The 20,043-nt window shown below is 41.8% G+C and overlaps 1 protein-coding gene across 2 annotated transcripts in view; it reads right to left on the bottom strand.

The window, feature by feature from the left end:
• The window catches only part of COG5 (component of oligomeric golgi complex 5), a 334,884-nt gene that overhangs the window by 28,868 nt on the left and 285,973 nt on the right, over nucleotides 1-20,043 (bottom strand). For both annotated transcript variants that reach the window (XM_083182966.1, XM_083182965.1), the window contains exons 16-18: nucleotides 12,714-12,776; nucleotides 11,767-11,870; nucleotides 11,173-11,410 (exon numbers count right to left, since the gene is read on the bottom strand). In XM_083182966.1, the coding sequence (XP_083039092.1) occupies nucleotides 11,173-11,410; nucleotides 11,767-11,870; nucleotides 12,714-12,776 (405 nt within the window). The remainder of the gene's footprint in view (nucleotides 1-11,172; nucleotides 11,411-11,766; nucleotides 11,871-12,713; nucleotides 12,777-20,043) is intronic.

Below are 20,043 nucleotides of genomic sequence, written 5' to 3'. Positions count from 1 at the left end.
CAAACAAATGTCTCCAGGGGTGCAGCTGGAGGGCACGAAGGGCAGGAGCCTTGAAGATATGGGAGTGGAGGTAGTACTAGTTTTAACCGCAAAGCAGTAAGTGAAAGCAGTTAGGGGTATATGCTTCCAGGTGTCATGCCTGGTAGCATTAGGCAGTGCTTCTGGGTTCTTTTAGGGGCATGGCCTAATCGCAGGAGGTGTGGTCTCATCCGCTCAGGAAACAAATGAGGAGAAAAAAACGTATCTGTAGCATCTAGTAAGGAGTCTAATGTGCCTGTGGTCTTCCCAAGGTATCCCTGCAAGGGAGGTTAAGCTTAACTGAGCAGGTTGCAGTCCTCTGATCAGGATTTCCTGGGCCAGAATACCATAGGTAGAATGGGATAGCAGGAACCAGGAGAGAACTGGATCAATGGGATGAAACTGGAATAACAGGAGCACCGCAATTAAATCAATGGCACCAGTTATCAGACCGAAAGCGCTGCACTGGTACAAGATATCTGACCGAAAGCGCTGGCACAAGATATTGCAACAAAACCGACGGTATAAGATATCAGACCGAAACGGATGGTTAAAGTTACTGGACCAAAACCAATGGTACAATATATTGGACTGGAACCAATGGTGCAAGATATTAGACCAGAACCAATGGTACAAGAGATCAGACTGGAAATGATGATGCAAGATATCAGACTGCAAGTGATAGAGGTCCAGAAGTGCAGCAAGATGAAAGTCTGCACTTGGAATCACAAGAATATGTATGATCTTCCTGAATTAGCACACATCTAGGCTGTGGACAACATTACAGGTTCTGTGTACAGGAATCTTCCTTATACAGTTTACTCCTGGAAGAGTGGGATTTGGTTGCAGGTATCAGCAGGGCCTATCATTGAGTTAAGCGGCCGCGCGGGATGCCGGAGTAACTCCAAGTTCTTTTTTTAAAGGGGCAAATCAGTTACAAGGCAAATCCATGACTTGTAAGTTATTGCCCTTAAAAAAAACAAAAAGCACTTCGAGTTATACTGGCATCCCGCACTGCCTTCGAAATCGGAGGCTATTACATTTGGCCAAGTGTCTCTAATAGATAAGATCTTTCTATCCAGTGGTAGCACTCTTTGACTCTCCTCTAAATGCCAAGACTCCCTGTTTGTTCACCATTTGTGGAAGATAAACAAGCTGTATTTTCCATCAACAAATATTCAGTTTACTATGCATTATTCCATCCAGTATTATTATACAAAAATCTAAATAGATCAGGTTCCTCAAAACATTCTTATCTACCCAGTTTGGCCATTCAAATCCTGGTTTCCCGTGATTGTACATCTCAGTATAAGTCTAAAAGTTCAACTAGGGTTTCCCACCTAGTTGAATGTGAATTGGAACATTCCTAGACTGTTAATGGACATACAACTAGCTACGCCCACAACAGCTCTCATTAAAGCTTCCTTGTTACCAAGGAGTAAGCTAGATACTCCGCAATTAAGCTTATTGATATATGATTCTCACGAGAGCTCTATTCTTCAATTAGGTCTAGATATCTCGGCCCACAAATTCAAATGACATCAGCCACTATCAGATCATATGGCTTAGTCCTTAAGCATTTGCTTGAAAGCTTCATATATAATAGAATTTACCTTTGCTTGTTAAGGGATATTCTATCTAGTCCAATTCATCCCAGATATTCTAAAACGTGGGTTATTGATCCAATCACACCTAACTGCTTTGGATGATTCAATGAGCTTACTTTCCAGCTTTTAGAAGGAGGACTCCTTATTGGCTTTAGCCTTTGCAGCTCATGGAATAGAACTCACTTTGAATTTATATATTCAACCCATGACACACAGTACGCAAACTACTCAGGTTAACTCCAAGGGCTTGTTTCTTCAGACCATTATGCATGCAGCCTGTTTGTTGTCCACCAGAATCTTTGCAAAATTCTACTGGAGGAATTGTGCTTACAATAAAATCAAGCTGCTCCACGCAACCAAAATCTGTCCAATATACAGATGAGCAAACTGTACTAGGATAAGCACATTTTATTGTAGGCAATATGACTACTAAATAGAAATAACATTAAGAATATACATCCTTCAATATTCTGCCAAATTACAGAATGTATTTCAGTTACAATTTTCTACTGTTACACTTCTCAGTTCCTCTAAATCAGCACTCTGGAGTTATGCCTTCTACTAGAGTACTGATTCTAGCATCAAAAGCTGGCTGTGTACCCAGTGATATCGGCATAAGCGGGGACCTACTAATGTCAGCATCGATGAAAGATGGCGGGGAGGAGCGGCAGTGGGAGCAAAGGCCATTCTTACCCTAGTTATATATGTCCTCCCTCATCTACACATTCAGAAAATATGAAGACATCATTAACAACTTACAGGAACACAAGTCGTTAAATATATAGTATGCACACATTAGGCAACATGCATTGTATCGTTAATGATATAGTAATATTGTTAACTTTGAGTCTAGTTTGTACGCACCTTTAGTTAATAATATTAGTATTTGATCTATGACTGTGTCCTCTTTGTAAATAAAATTGTTAATTTTCTGCAACTATGGAAACCTTTTACTTACCTTTCTTCAATTTGATTAAAGGCGATTGTAACCTTCTTTCTTTTTATTTGTTAAGTGATCATGATTGCCACCAGTAATCTCATTCATTGTCATTTTAGATGCTGTATATATCCTTTTCTTGCTCTTTTATGTCTCCTAAGAATGCCATATTGCAAGGTGTATTTGTTTTTCTATAAGGTTTCATAAGAATACTTCTCATGTAATCTGTGTTATCTAGACTCTTCTATATGTTGGTGGGTATGTTTGTAGCCTACATTTGTGTGCTGGCCTGCCTCATTTAATGTTATGTTAGTTTCATTCCCTGCTCCCAATGTAGGCTAGCATAACCCCTGTGGCTGTGGTTCACTAGTTTATTTATTTTCTCAGTATTGGTGGTAATCTTTGTACTGGTGGGGGTCTTTGGCTGCTTTGCTGGACATCAAATGTTACTACTTATTTAATAGCCATTCAAATTATTACTTCCCAAGATAATAATACTGGTGGGCCCATTGCCATTCACAAGTAAGCTCATGCCAGCCTGCTGCTGTTCAGCCTGTTCTTGTATTGTGTGTAATGGAGTTGGATGAGGGAGGATGGGGGTTTGATTGGTTTATAGGGGTTCCAGGTTACATGATAGGGCTCCAGATACAGAGGGCTTGGGGGGAGTTTGCGAACTTCTTACTTTGTGTCTGCGTGTACTTACCTTTTGCTATGTCATAGTGTTTGCAAGCCCTCTTAATTTTCAGTTACTGGGAGCGTATGGGTAGTGTACTACATTGTCACAGTTGACCATTTTTCCAGTTGCCGGTTCTTAGTGTGCAGGCATTCATCATTGTATTCTGGGCATTTTATTTTTTTTAAGAAATATTTTGTTCACTACACATAAAATGTTGGAATTCTCATATGCAATATTTGTGGCATTTGTAGTATATTCATAGCCAAGATAAATATACATGGTTGTCATCAATACATTATCGTCACTTGATATCTGCTTAGTGTGGATCTGGATGGTGCCTTTGGGACCTCTTTTCATGCATTGTTGACACTAGATCACAAAATTGTAGGATACAGTATTAAGGATTTGCATACTCCAGCTGTTCAATATTGCCTCAACCTAATCACATTTGTAGACAGAGGACTTGAGTCCATATTTACTATTGATGCTCTTGGTTCACCATTTGCCCTCTGAAGGTCACCAGGTATCCATTGACTACTGGGCATTTTTAATCTTACATATCTGGTCAGTTGTTGTGTTTCCTTTTTTGTAATGTCACTCAACCTTTAAAATCCTATAAAAAACTGGTACTTGTTTAGTTTCACGGCTGCCGATATATCAGATGCGATATCGGCCTATCACATGCGATTTTTTTACCTGCTCATAACCCCACTATACAATACGCATGGCCGCCGTGAAACTAAACAAGTACCAAAAAACTATATAAAAAAAGGCATCAATCTAGATTTCAACCTGTGATTTCTGTTAGCATAGAAGTAGTTTAATATCGTTTGCACAGTTAGGGCTCTTGAATAACGCTGAACATACTGTATAGATGAAACCTGAAATTAAGATATCTCTGAATATGCTGCGAGACTCTACCCAAAACAGGAAATGTAAACCAGAAAGTCGTAGGGTAACTAAAATTTATATGATGGGGGACCTACCCGTTTATAACCGCTTGTCCATTTAAATGGACATTATTAAAACAATAAGTGCACAAGGCTGCATTGTGATGACCAGGGCTGGTGCTAGGGTGTCAGGCGACCCTTCTGCAAACTTTATATTTGCTCTCACCCATATTTAATAAAGGGACAGCGCACAGAAGGGTGTGGTATCATACAGAAGAGGCATAGCCGTACAGTAGTAGCAATTCAATTGCACCACACAGTATCACACATCAACAATAGTAATGCACCTAATGTACTCTAATGCACATAATGCACACATTAGTAGTGATGTAAGATGTAAAGAGCAGAAGAGGAACGAGAAAGGGAGTTGTGAAACAGTGACTTGTGAGGGGAAATTTGGATGTGTGGGTGTTGTTGCAAAATGGTGGAATATGAATGGAGTGTATAAATAATAAATGGGGTTCAAGGAATAAAATATAGCGGGGGGGGGGGGGGACAGGTGAAACCAGGTGATGGGGAGACAGATGCTGGGCAGATAGAGGGTAGGACAGCCAGATATTGAAAAGAGAGAGGAGTGTAAAGAGGCTGGGCAGACAGAGGGTGAGACAGCCATGTGCTGGCTAGGGGGGGGGGGGGGGGGGGGCTGCCATATGCTGGGGATATAGATGTTGGGGAGAAAGTGGGGGACAGATGCTGGGAAGAGAGAGGGGGGACAGACATGGGGAGAGGGGGACATTTTCTGAGGAGTGGGGGCAGATTGGGCACAGATTCTGGGTAGAGAGGGTTAGGGGGACAGATGTGGAGAGAGGGGACAGATGCTGGGGAGATGAGGGACAGATTCTGGGCCGAGGGGGGTTTAGATGCCTGGCAGATAGAGATGGGGGACAGATAATGGGCAGGGAGAGAGGGACAGGTAGGGAGGAGGAGAGTTACTGGGCAGAGATGGTGGACAGGGAGAGGGGAAGAGATGGTGGGCAAGGAGAGGGGGGACTGATGGTTGGCAGAGGGAGGGAACTGATGGGCAGACAGATGCTGGGCAGGGAGAGGGGGAAAGATGCTGGGCAGGGAGAGGGGGGTCATATGCTGGGCAGGGAGAGGGGAGTCAGATGCTGGGCAGGGAGAGGGGGGACAAATGCTGGGCAGGGAGAGGGGGGACAGATGCTCGGCAGGGAGAGGGGGGACAGATGCTCGGCAGGGAGAGGGGGGACAGATGCTGGGCAGGGAGAGGGGGGACAAATGCTGGGCAGGGAGAGGGGGGACAAATGCTGGGCAGAGGGAGTGACAGATGGTGGGCAGAGGGAGAGGGCGTATGGTGGGCAAAGAGGGGGTCAAATGGTGGGCAGGGAGAGGAGGACAGATGGTGGGTAGGGAGAGGGGGGAAGATGCTGGGCAGGGAGATTGGGGAAATGCTGGGCAGGGAGAGGGGGGGAAATACAGTATGCTGAGCAGGGAGAGGGGGAAGATGCTGGGCAGAGAGAGGAGGAGTACAGAGGCTGGGCAGAGGGTGGGGGGATGGATGGTGGGCAGAGAGAGGGGAAGAGATGATGGGCAGAAAGAAGGGAAGAGATCAAGGGCAGAGTTGGAGAGATGGTGGGACAGATGCTGGACAGGTAGAGGGGGCAGGTAGAATCAGAGTCAGTTTATTACCAGGTGTATCAATAAAACATGCATAATACACAGGAATTTGTTTCTGATAACTACCGCTCATTGTGACAAATACAATACATATAGTATAATACAGTGTATTCTTTACTTAAAATTAGAGGACTGTGTGGCCGGGGAAGGGGGGGGGGCAGGTTACGCTAGTGATTATTTGACTAGTGAGGAATTGATTGTTAAGGAATTGACTAGAATTGCTGCCTGGGGTTAAAAACAGTTTTTTACCCCCAGGCAGAGGGTGGGGGGGGGGGGGGGGCAGGTACTGGGCAGGGAGAGGCTGGGGCAGATGATGGACAGGAAGAGAGAGGCTGTAGAGCAGGGTTGTCCAAACTTTTTGCGATGAGGGCCAGAAGTGTAAATGTGTGGGGGCCGACCATTCAGCCTGACATTCTTTGAATCATTAATCACATCAGAATGGTCCCCCACTCTGCCCCCATACACTGTATGTCCCCCAGCCTTCCCCTCCTTCACTGTATGTTCCCCACTCTGCGCCCATTCACTCTGTCCCCCAGCCTGCTCCTCCTTCTCTTAATGTCCATCAGTGCCTCCATTCATTGTATGTGCCCAAGCCTGACCCTCCTTCACTGTATGACTCCCATTCACTATGTACCCACCAAACACTGCTGTCACTGTGATTGTGGAGTAGGGTGATATATGATTGCAGCAGCAGGAGTAGGACGCCAAACTAACACATCTAACTGTGGCAGCCTGCACCTCCTCACTGCAGCAAGGTAAAGGCGCGCTCACCGGGGCCCCACCTTTAGTGTCCTGTGCTGTGCTTCCCACATCTGATGCTCTGCCCGCTTCCAGCTGGAGGCCGCTTGAAATGACAGCACGGGCTGCATTTGAGACAGCACCGTACATCCCTGCACACAGTGGCAGAGTGGCAGAGCAGGGACAGCTCCTATACAGCCTGGCACCTCCCTGCTATGCAGGCTCTGCTAAGCGAGTAGTGCAGGTCCAGTTGATGATGGTTGCTGTTCAAATATCAATGTCCATTTAAATGTATGAAACTACTGCGAACATTTTCCAGCAGATTCTAGAGTATCAAAATATTGAGTTAGAATGAATCCCAATGTTTTGATGTACGAGTACAATGCTTTATGTAGCAAACACCAGCTCAAATGTTTGTGGTTACTTAGGGCCTATTGGTCTATTTTACCACGGTCATCACTGATATACACTGGAAACATGCTTTGGGGCACAAAGGTTTAATTCTAACCATTAAAAACAGCTGGATGCATATTCATGGAATCTATTTTGTTGCTACCATAAAGAATTATATGTGCTCAATGCAGCCATTTCTGAAGGGAGGAGGAGGAGAAGAAGAAAAAGAAGAGGAAGAATATAAGACAGATACTTGAGTAACAGACAAGCTAAAAATAGATAATATGTGTTTGGATTTAAATGGGATTGGTTCTTATTAAACTGCTGTAATAAGCCAATGTTTTATGGTCAATGACATTTTTTTTTTTTTTAAATCCAATATTAGAGAAAACAAGGTGAGAGATGCATAAACTATACATAAAAATAGGAAATGTTAGGGCAGTAATGTATTGTCCTTATGTTCCATAGACCATCTAGAGCAGGGCTGGGCAATTGCGGCCCTCCAGATGTTGATGAACTACACATACCAGCATGCCTTGCATCAGTTTCAGCATGGCCACATAGCAAAACGAATGCAAAGCATCCTGGGATGTGTAGTTCATCAACATCTGGAGGGCCGCAATTGCCCAGCCCTGATCTAGAGAATTGTCTGTCTCTCTTCACAACGCTACACACTCCAAAAGAGCTATAATCATTATACTCTTTATTCTTTGGTGGATTTAGCTGTTATGGTGACCCTAGGTTATTTTAATTGATTGGTTAGAAGCCCTAATTTGATAATTGCCAAATTAATATAATTTAAAAAAAAACATGTAATTTGACTATACATACATCCATACAACATCTTATGGGTGCAGTTCTACCCTATTACACTCCACTCAAGATCCCATATGCTACAGTAGAGTGGAAATATTTTGCAGTTACTGGTAAATTTTGGTCTGACAGTAAGCATCTAAGTATAGCCCCCCCCCCCCCAAGTGGTGCCCCTAGGCATGTGCCACATGTGCCTAATGGGAAATTCACCATTGCCTTTACCAACTGTGATTTTATGTTTCACATGAATGCCTACACACACACACACACACACACACACACACACACACACACACGTGTATATGTTTGTGTAGAGCCCCCTTCCTCTGATATAAATACACACATGTATATATATATATTCATGCATACTTCTAAACATATAGATAATAACAGGGACCAAGCTAATCAAACTAGTTATCCAATAGCAGATATCAGTACTGATTTGATAGGTGTGTTCTCTATTAATTAGATATTTTTCTACTACACTGAATATTTACCCAGCTGGCTGAAAAGATCATTGTGTAAACTGAGTTTTCAAGGTGACATTCTCTAGTAATTGTGTCTGGATTAAGGGAATACAAACTACATCAGGACAAAACTATACCTCAGAGAATGTATTGGATAGATGTATTGAAAGTCTCATGCATAAGATGGATGAGCTTGTGAAACTTATTTATAGTATCATCTTAAAAGATGATATCAAGATTCCAAGGTCACATATATTGTGTACACATATAAATAAGATCACAATGTAAAATGAAAGCTAAGAAGCTAAAATAAGATGTTTGGAGGTTACAGAACTTATTAATGTGATATAATATTATAGAAAGGAACAACATACTGTAATACCTTACAGGGAATAATTGACTATTATAATGAATACATAAGACAAAACACAAAGAGCTTTAATTACAGTTAGACATACATAAAATGCTTTGTATTTCTGTAGTGTGGAGGCATAACCAAATGCATGCAGATTTAACATCATAGACCTCTGTCTTCAAAGAGGTGGAATGGGGGCAGACAGAAGCTGAGAAGTGTAAGGGTGTCCATAATTGGATGTGAACTTATCCCCAGACATGCCTATTAGGAGTTGTATCTCTTGCTGGTGCAGGGCAGAGTATGCAAATATACGCAATAATAATGACCATCAGCAGCAATATTGCATAAGGGCCTGATGCATACTGCATAAGAGTTTCTAAAGATAACTACACTCTCTTGATATACGTGTCCATCCTCACCCTGGGGGCAGATAGTCACACATGCATTTAGCCTGCTACGACTAGCACCCGTGGTCCACAGGAAATGTAGAGGAAGAGAAACATGCTCTCTTTTTTGGGGGGCACAATTTTTTGAATTTTAAAATTTAATGTTTAGTTCTGGTATAATTAAAGATAAAATAACATAAAAAACAACAACCATACACACAAACATCAAACAAATAGAGTGGTACGTGTGTGTGGTTGACCTGAAAATTGCTCAGGGGTATCAAAACTCACCACCAATTTTATGCGTTAGTGATAGAGAAGACTGAGACACAGAAATTGTAGAAGGGAAAGTGAATATGTATCCCTTGTTCGAGCAATAATATAATATTTTATGGATGTAATGTCCACATATTATAACGTTTCAGCAGTTTTGTGAAGATCTTTTTGCAAACACAGAATAGTGGCAGCAATGGTACATTAATGTTTATAATTAAAGCAATGAATCAATTCCGCAAGAACCTAACATGCATGAGTGACTGGTACATTCACAATATTATTCCCTGACTAATGACCAAGCGTTTTGTTAGGTGCGCACGACCCGATTGTCCGTGTGAGTGTTATCTAATTTGAAGTAAATTTGAGTATAGGTAAAATATATTTGAAATAACACACACATAAATCTATACCTTCATTAATAGGCCCAGGTTGGGATATTAAGGATAGGAAATGCATTGTGCAATTGTGGTTTTGACTATTCGCAACTGTAAGCATAAACTCATTGCTGCAATGTGCGCATAACCGATAACCCAACGAGGAACTGGCATCTGTACATTAGATCAAGTTCTACCCGTCTATTTGTATTAGGTTTGTTCTTTTCATTTTGACTACTCCAATAAAGAAGTCACAGGGGATTTCTAAAAAGGTGTAAACAGATTATGTGGAGTTTTTTTGCATTTTATTACATTTTGTACTGAAAAATGCAACACATTTATTTATGCAGTACACGGTTTCTAAAGACACGTTTCTCTCATGTATAAGCCTTCATTACTAAATAGTAGTTAATTGTGCAATGTGAGTTTAGCATTTAGTAACAACACTGTCAAGTCACATATTTATACTACTATGGGCTTAAGTATACACACACATCTATATATTATGGTCTTTAAGTTGTATGCATCTTGAGAAATACCTGGGAGTGAGCATCGACATTCTCATACAGTTTTTGTATGTCTTTTTCTGCATACGCTCACAAGTAAATGTGTCCAGCTCTCAGACACTTCATATACTATAATGAGGATCCAAGGAAACCTGTATGTAAAGTTAACTCTGGACCATCATTCAGACATGTGTTTTGTGCTGCAGGCCCAAGAAACATAGCCAGTGCTTCAATCAAAGACCGTTAGGAAAACACAGACAGTGGCTCATATGTAATAGCCTGTAAGTTACAGGAACTGGCGCCATTCTGCAAATTAGTCCATACATTTTATGAAGCAACGCGTCTTAAAGACAAATTTGAAACAAATTAAAAATATGTCCGACTGTGAGGCAAACCTATGTTTCCACCTTCTATATTAACTGTAGAAAAAAAGGCATTTCTGGAATTCAAGAAGCTCTATGGTATTTATAGTATCCAATTCCTTAAAGGTTTTATCCACTGTCCCCTTCCCTTTGTCTTTTATCTCTATGTTCCTGTTTTTTTTCTTTTTGACTGTTTGTTTAAATTATAACCTCTCTCTCCTACTACCACATTTTACAGACATTAGTTGTTCAGAAATGCTGCCGGTTGCTCTGGAATGGTATTTTGTTGTGTTTTTGCATTGTTTTACATATCACCTGTATTGTTATAGGTCTGTAAAGCACCAGTTCATTTTTTTTATCTAAAATATAAACATAACAAGTTGGTGTTTAACATTAAGATAACGCTTGGATGGCTTACACTTTGGTGACAGAATACGCCAGCGTTAATAGATCATTTGATATGCTACACATGTAATTTGTGTACAAAGGGACTAAGCACTAAGCTTCTAAAAGTGATAAAATGGAGAGTGATAAACAACCAACCAATCAGCTCCTGCTTGACATTTTTCAAACACAGTCCGTGACAAGACAGGTAGGAGCTGATTGGCCGGCTGTTTAGCACTCTTTATTTTATCACTTGTGAAGCTTAGTGCATCTGGCCCAAAGTCTTTATTCTTACCTGTGCAAAATCAGCTGCCAGTCTCATCTTCCCACCTTCACCGAGTGATCGTAGCAAACTTGCATTGCGTATGAAAAGCTCTATTGCTCTCTGGGCAATTGCTTCAGTGCTGTCATACACAAAATCGATGCACTCAAAATGGCGAAAGTAGTCACTCATGACTCTTGCAATAAAGCCTTGTAATTCTTTCATGTACAAAGAACAAGGTACATCTGGCTTTCCCGTATTTGACACATTTCTGAAAATTAAAATACATATTTAAAATCTGTATGAAGGACAATGTATTCTCAATGACAGTAATTACATCTATCTGCACGTAAAAAACACAAATTGGTCTGGCCCGGTAGCTCAGCGAACAAACTGTACCAGCAATAAAAAGGACGATTCTATTCCATACAGCTTTTGGAAGATGCATTGTGACTACCAGTACATCTTACAATTTCTTCATCACTTGCTGCAATACTCTTTATCACAAATGTAATTGTAAGATGCTTAAGCGTCCACAAACAGAAAATCTTCTATAGAATATCTATATGCTGATAAAATTACAAAAATAGCCACTACAATATTCAAAATAGCGTTCTATAAACTCACCCGGAGAAGTCTTCCTGGTGCATAGTTATGATAATGGCTTCCACAGAGTCGCCCACAGAACTCAGTAAAGGTTGCACAGCACACCCCATAAGTTTATAGATCATCTGTTGAATAAAACAAAGAAATGATATTGCCTGATTCACCAAGCTCATAAAAACATGATTCATATGAGCAGTTGTGTCTGTGTTCTAAGCTTGCATCGATCATTTGAATAGAATGATGAAAATGAAAAAGGAAAACTATAAACGTGAAAGACAAGACCTCAGCTCCAATATAAAATTCATTGTAAAGGATTTTGCATAACAGGTTAAATAACGTGCACATGTTTAGGAAAGGTTAATGAGTAGGTGAGCTGCAAAGAGAGACTTGTTATATATGCAGCATTCTCAGTAAGAGAGCAACAGCTCGGATGTGGTGGGTCATATAGTTTTTACTGTATACACTGTGAATAATAAAACAGGTCTATATTTACATAATAGATATCCCACTACTATAGAGTTCCTACCACTTTCATAATACAAAGTACTGTGTAATGGTCTCTGAACTACTAATGCGTTTCTGTTTCTGTTAATCTATCTGCTTACTGATTAGGCAAAGCCCTATTTATGCAGAATATGAACAATTGTTTTGCCTGTGTGTTTCATGTAAGAGAGCACCTGTATTCATAGGCTACAATGTTATATTACTATAAATGTTTTTGCATTCTGCTTATGTCGTCCCTTGTTTCTTGCTTGGCTCATTTATTCTTCTGAAATAACTTTCTAAGCTCCTTATTAACACAAAGCAACCTACCTACAGAACATTTCCAAATGTAATTACATGATTGTACCTTTAGCTGTCACACATAATTCCAATATTTTCTGTCTATAGCTCACTTCTTCAAATGAGTCGAAGACAAACATGAGATTTTTATTGAGCTCATTCCTTCATGATATTAAATGTATTACCTTCATAGCAGCAGTTATATTCTCTTCTGCAGCCGCCGGCAACGAACTCTGACCTGATATAACCTTGAAGCGGGGGTAAAAAAAAGAGAATAATTTGATCTTTCAACAGATAAAAGCAATGACATATAGCTAGGGTTGAATTGGTTAATACTATAATACGCTGCAAATATAAAGTACATTTAAGGCTTCTGAAATAGGCAGAAAAATAGGATTTGCAGGCACATAAGAATCACTTGGCACATATATACCCCTTTCAGACCTCAGCAATATTCCAAGCTGTTGCTGGGTCGACACAAGTCGAGGTCTAGCATGAAAGCACTAAACTGGATAACCCAGGTCGATCAACCCGGCACTTCAACCAGGGTAATAAAAAGGGTTAAACACAGGTCCCCCTGTGTATAATGGGCAAACCGGGTTTAATGTAAAAGGGTAGGACCTGGGATCAAAATCCCAGGTCTGACCAGCTTTGCAATCTGAAAGCGGTACTAGTCTGCCCACACCCTTTTTTAACCATATTGTTAACTCAAACCCTATTTGATCTTTATTTCTGTGTCAAGATATCATCCTGTCTATCCCAAGCAGGTTTAATTTGCTTTACTGTATTAGTCTCTCTCTAGCACCTCTGATGGGAAGCTAGAACACTTGTAATTTTTTATAACATTTCCCTGGAACCTACAGTACTTCCTTCCAGTTTCACTGTACAATATGTCCTATTGTTCCTTATGGAGAATGCAGGACCCCTGTACCTTGTTAAAACCATGGTTATACTTGAACGTTGCTATCATGTGTCCCCACCCCATGTATACACAGACACATTGTACCTGTTAGGGGGAATACAAAAAAATACTGAAAATCCCACAGGAAAAAAACAAAACACAAAAAAAGCAATAGTCCTCAGAGGGAGGAAAAAGAAACACACACACACACACACACACACACACACACACACACACACACACACACACACACACACACACACACACACACACACACAGTATGTCTCAGAAAAAAACACACACATTGGCTTGCATGGGGAAAAAATACACAAACTGGCCCACACCAAAATAATTAGACACATGGGGCCAAATGTAATAGGGTGAGAGTTTCAGAAAGTGATAGATTTTGGGAGAGTTTTCCCATGTTTTTTAAAGCAGCAATCAATTACATGGCAAGATCAACCTGGTTTTGCAGTGTAATTGATTGCTGCTTTTAAAAAAATGGGAAAACTCTCCCAAAATCTCCCACTTTCTGAAACTCTCATCCTATTACATTTGGCCCTTAGATTCAATTATTGCTCCCAAGGGGAAAAATATACACATTAATTCATTGCCTCCCTGCAAGGCACCTTCTGACGTTTTTAGCACCTAAAGCTCATGCTCCATTGGAACCCTCACTACACCCCTGGTAACAAAATGCTCATACATATAACACTCAATGAAGAGCTGCTTCGCTTTTTCGAATATGGATTTGATCAGAATGACGATCACAAATATAGGTTTTTAACACTATACACAGAAAAGGTGATAAACTACATAGTGATAGATATTATTTGTGAAGTAATAAGCAGACTTGCCTACCCTCCCGGAATGGCCGAGAGGGTCCCGCATATTGGGTCCCACTCCCGGCCCCCCCAGTAAAGTGGGCAAGTCTCCCGCATTTTCCCTACAGCCCCGGCTCCCCCCTTTCCCCACGGTTTAAAGCTCCAAATTTTGCGGGTCCGCGGGGAGGGGGCGGAGCTAAAATGATGCGATTCGCATCATTTCGCATCATTTTAGCCCCGTTCACCATCCAAGGACCTGCAAATTGATGCTGCTGCCGGTCAAGGGGGCGGGGCTTAGTTATATCAGCCTCACCCCACCCCCACAACGTAGCCTCTTCCCACACCTCCTTTCACTCTTCTCTGGGCTTCTCTTGGAGAGGAGTTTTAAAAAGTCGGTATGGTAATAAGGGGTTCTCTGTAAGAATATTGATATAATTTATAGCCTAGCTGGTCTGGCTAATTAGAGCAGTATGTTCTTATATTCCCAGCATGCAAGAGACATTTCTTTTCTTACATTGAGAGTTTAAGTGGCCTATGTATCAAGAATACATTCCATAAAATGATGTAGGAACTGAAGTTTCTGCATAATTTTATAGTTTGTGGCTATGTACTAATAGCAGGAGTTTTCACAGAAATCTTCTGCAGAATGCTCATTAGAACAGCAGATTGCAGTCCCCATTATTACCAAGTGGGAACTACAATCTTGTAGTAAACCCTGAAAAGTGAATCTTTCAGAGTTTCTCCATCCTCAGATCCTGTAAACTCATTTTAGCCTATAGATGCACAGTAACAGTAGGATCTCTCGATCCCCTTCTAGCAGCCTCTGTCCAGTGCTGGCCTGATTTCGTGAATGTGACACTGCGCAGGTGCAGATTCCCCCTGAGGATATTTTCACAAATATAAAACTCCTCCAAACTACTGGTAAAATAACTCACAGGGAGAGCTGTTATCGCTATCATTGTCCCTGAGGTTTTTTTTTTTGTAAAATAAAAATATTAACTGCAATACAGAATATCTAAAGATATCTCTGACATCACTGCTCAACTGAAACAGCTCATGCAGAGGGTCACTATCACTGAAAATCAAATTAGCGTCCACTCCCATGACATAGGTGACATCCAGTCGCAGGTCAAACAGCTCACTAAAGACAATTATCAATTATGGTCTAAACTTGAAGATATGGAAAATAGGTCACGTAGGAATAATATCCATCTGGTCGGCCCGCCCGAATCGTTGAAAGGGGCTGCGCTAACCCATTTTGTCCACAACACTCTGCCCTCGCTGCTTGGAATAGAGACAGTTTGCCAAATCATGGTGATTGAGAGGGCTCATAGGGTGGGACCGACTCCCAGCCCAAGACCTCGTGTTACTCTCTTTGACTGTCTCAAATATCTTCACAAAATGGAGATTTGTTCAGCATCTCGCAAAGTTAAAGACCTAACCTGGGAGGGACACAAGCTGCACGTCTTCCAAGACTATTCTGCCAAGCTGTCCAGGGCTAGAAAAGCATTTTCACCTATATGCTCTAGATTGGTCATGGACGACAGGAAATTTGGCCTGCTATACCCAGCGAAACTTCGCATCTATGATGGATCTTCATTTAATGACGTTTCCTCTCCATCCGATGCCTCAGCCTACCTCAGAGAATTATCGCATAGGAACTCCTCTGACGTCACAGACATTGTCCCCTGAGACCACAGCGACAACCTGTGCTCCTAACTGAGTAGCCATCTACTGCATGATTATTTTTACACCCTTGCCCCTTTTCCCTTTCTCCCGACCCCCCCCCCCCCTTTAACGGGGCAAACATCCTACCTGATGTGCAGAAATCGGCAAGGTGACATGCATGTACAGAGTCAAGCCCTGGATACAGGTATCCTTTGTTTGTATTATTTGTCTGTATGTTTCCCTCCCCCTTCTTTCTACTTATTTCCTCCCCCTTCCCCGTATACAGTCTTCAATTAGATAAAGAGTGCATGTGTATATCCTATGTTTGCATTGGATGGAAGGTGGGGTGTAAGCTTAGGTATTTATTACCTTTATCATTGGTACACTGCATAATGCCTGAGCTATGCTGTACTTGGATTGTAGGTGGCATACATTCCCTGGCCAAACGGAGAAAAATCTTGCTGTATCTCAACAAAACAAATGCTGACTTGGTCTTTTTGCAGAAAACACCCCTGACGGCTCCAGAGACTTTGAAACTTGGGATGCTCGGTTGGTTGATTGCTGCATCGTCATCTTATAACTCCAAGGCACGTGGGGTAATTATACTACACAGGAGAACTCTTCCATTGGAGGTAACTAGTTTGTTATCAGACGAGGGTGGCAGATACGTCATAGCTAGCATCACGGTGTTTGGGAAGTCTCTCACTCTCGCAAATGTTTACACCCCTACACCATACTCCAGGACCTTTTTACAAAAAACTATAGCTCTGCTCACACCTTACATTGACAAGAACCTGATTGTGGGTGGAGACTTCAATCTTATCTCCTCGGCCATCTTAGATAGATCAAATCCTCCCACCAGTGCCAGCTCCCTTCCCAGGGTGGGCATTCCTTTATTTACAAAGATGTTGGGTCTGGTAGATGTTTGGCGTGCTACACACCCCACTGACAGGGATTACACCTGCCTTTCTGCCACGCATGGCTCTCTATCCCGCATAGACTACCTATTCTTTTCCCACACTCTTTTTCCTATGTTGACTGCTTCCACCATATCCCCTATTTTTCTCTCCGATCATGCTGTAGTTGCCTCCACAACCTTCCTCCCCGAAGATACCGGTTTGGACAAATTATGGAGATTTCCGTCCAGATTTGGAAAAAATCCATCAAATTTCAAACTATTTTGGGGGCTGCTTGGGAGGACTTTTCCTCACAACAATGCTGAGCCCGCGCTGACCAATCCACCCTTATTTTTGACAGCCAAATCGGTGCTCAGAGGTACAATTATGTCCTTCACAGCAGCCTCCAAAAGGGAATACTCCAGAAAATATGTATTATTACAGAATGCGTTGACTAACTCTTTTCAAATATTTAAGCCACCCTCCTCCCCCCTCCATAGGGAGCAGTATTTACTGGCCAGAACGCATATCGATGAATACCTAACGGAGATGGGGGATCTGTATCTTTTCGCTGTGAACTATAGGTTCCATAAATTTGAGAACAAAACGGGTTGTCTCCTCACCAATCTGCTGAAGGGCTATCAAAAACCTGCTGTTTTACAACCCTTACATACAACTGAAGGACTGTTAGCCTCCTCTAACAAAAAAATAGCAAAGACCATGCAGTTTTTCTATAAGGAACTATACACAACTTCACAGCCCTCCCATGACTCCCAGCCCCCTACCCCAGATTTCACGGGCAATTTATGGGATACACTATCTTTCCTAGAGGTAACCCCGGAATTGGTGGTCTCACTACAAGCTCCCATTACACTAGAGTAAGTTGTTGCTGCAGTTAAAAATCTTAAATCCAATAAAGCCCCAGGGCTCGACGGGTATGATGGGGAGTTCTACAAACTTTTGATACACAAGATCGGACCGGTTTCGATCTCGGTCTTCAACTCCCTTCTGTCCGCCGAGTCCCCCCACACCATTGCATTTCAATTCAGCAGTCTTAAAGCTTCTCCCTAAAACAGACTGCGATCTCTCTCTCCCGGGATCGTATCACCCTATATCCCTTCTCAACTTAAGCTGGCCATACATCAGAAAGATCGATCTTAAGATCGATTGCGCTCATGATTGTGTACAATTTCACTTGAAATCCCCAGCAGTCCTTGGTGGTTTTTGGACACACAATCTACACACAATCCATCATACAATCAGTCATACAATCCATCTGCTGCATGATTTTGTACACAAGATGTGCACACAATCTGCATACAATCCATCATACAATCAGTCATACAATCCATCTTATGATTGATTGTATGATTGTGTACACAAGATGTGCACACAATCTGCATACAATCCATCTTACAATCAATTGAGATTGTATGGCCAGTTTAAGACTACAAACTCATGGCAAAAATATTAGCTGACAGACGTAAGATAATTCTTCCCCTTATTATAAATCCAGACCAGACTGGGTTTATAGCTGGGAGACATTCAGCGGTGAATGCGCGGATAGTGATTGCGGCGTGGTCTGAGTGCAAAACCAACTCGGTGCTACGGGATGCTGCAATCATTTCTCTGGATGCTGAAAAGGCATTCAACCTCATTGAATGGCCTCACTTATACTCCACAATGTCCCATTTCTGCTTTCCTGAACCCTTCATCAAATTGATGACATTGATGACATCAATGCACTCCATATGCTTTACTCATCCCGACCACTCAGGTAGCCTGTAACGGCTTCCTGTCAGATCCGTTCACTATTGAAAGGGGTACGAGACAGGGCTGCCCCCTCTCGCCCTTCTTATTTCCAATCGCACCGGAACCTCTGGCCATGGACCTGAGGGCTTCCACGGTGTACAGGGGCATTGGGATAGGGGGAGTCGAGCTGAAGGTAGCACTTTTCGCAGACAATATGCTCCTTTTCGTTGCGGATCTCCTAGTCTTGGTGCCTGCAATATTGCAAATTATTGCTGAATTTGGGAAGGTTGCGGATACAAAATTAATATTACAAAATCAGAATTGTTACCCTTACACTGCTCAAATTCTACCATTGCCACCCTTAACGATTCCTCACCCTTCAAGTTAACACAGTCACACTTTAAATATTTGGGAGGACTGATTCCAGGGGACCTCGCAGCCCTTTACAGTTTGAACTTTACTTCAACAAATAATAAAGTCGTTGCTAAATTAGAAGGGTGGGCCGTTCTCCCCTTATCAATGTTGGGCAGGATTGCAGTGTTGAAGTCGGTGATCTTTCTGAAATTTTTTATATAATGCAGCTTCTCCCATTTGTTATAAATAAATCAGAGCTTTGCCACTTACAAAAAGTCATGACAAGTTTTGTATGGAATGGGAAGAAACCTAAAATCATATATAACAAATTATATATACAAACAAATTAATTATGGATAGGTCAGGAGGAGGTGCTGGGTTGCCGGATTTTATGTCCTACTCGCTATCTATTATTTTGCGATGTGCAATAGATTGAATTCATCTTAAGGGGGCATACACTGACTTAACATTGGAGGCAGCCATAGCTCACTCATTCTCCCTCTGTGCTCTTCTGCATTCAAAAAAAAAACCTATCATTCCCCCCCTTAATACTTAACCATCCTCTCTTTCATGATAACTATATGGGATGGATTAAATTGCATAAGAAACTCAAGTCAGATTATTCGGCCACTCCCTATGTTACACTATGGGGCAACCCCTCTTTTCTTCCTTCTCTACACAACTCCCATTTCTTGCAGTGGCGTGGGGGAGGGCTGTGTGCGGCAAACCAGATGTTCGACCCAGGTGGCCATCTCTTGCCTTTCTCTGGATTGAAAGAGAGGTTTCAGATTTCAAATTCTCACTTCTATATGTATTTGCAAATGCGTCATTACATACAGTCACTCCGGTTAGACCCATACTTACCTCTACCAGTATCAGATTTAGAAAAATTTTCAAGCACTGGGAATCTCATCCATACAATACCAAAGGTATATACTCTCTTCTACTGCATCCCCCATTATCATCCCCTTTTGATGTACTGGTGGACAAATAGAAAGTGTATATACCCGAGGTGACCTCTGTAGATTCTTTATTCTTCCCTCATTCCTCTATGCACAGAGCCTATCTGCCTCCCACGATCAGAGCATATTTTACTCCTCCTGCCTATGACCGCTGCCCC

This window comes from Crinia signifera, chromosome 4, assembly GCF_055691185.1.
Source record: "Crinia signifera chromosome 4, ASM5569118v1, whole genome shotgun sequence".
Lineage (NCBI taxonomy): Eukaryota > Metazoa > Chordata > Amphibia > Anura > Myobatrachidae > Crinia > Crinia signifera.
This window is presented reverse-complemented; position numbering and strand designations above follow the sequence as displayed.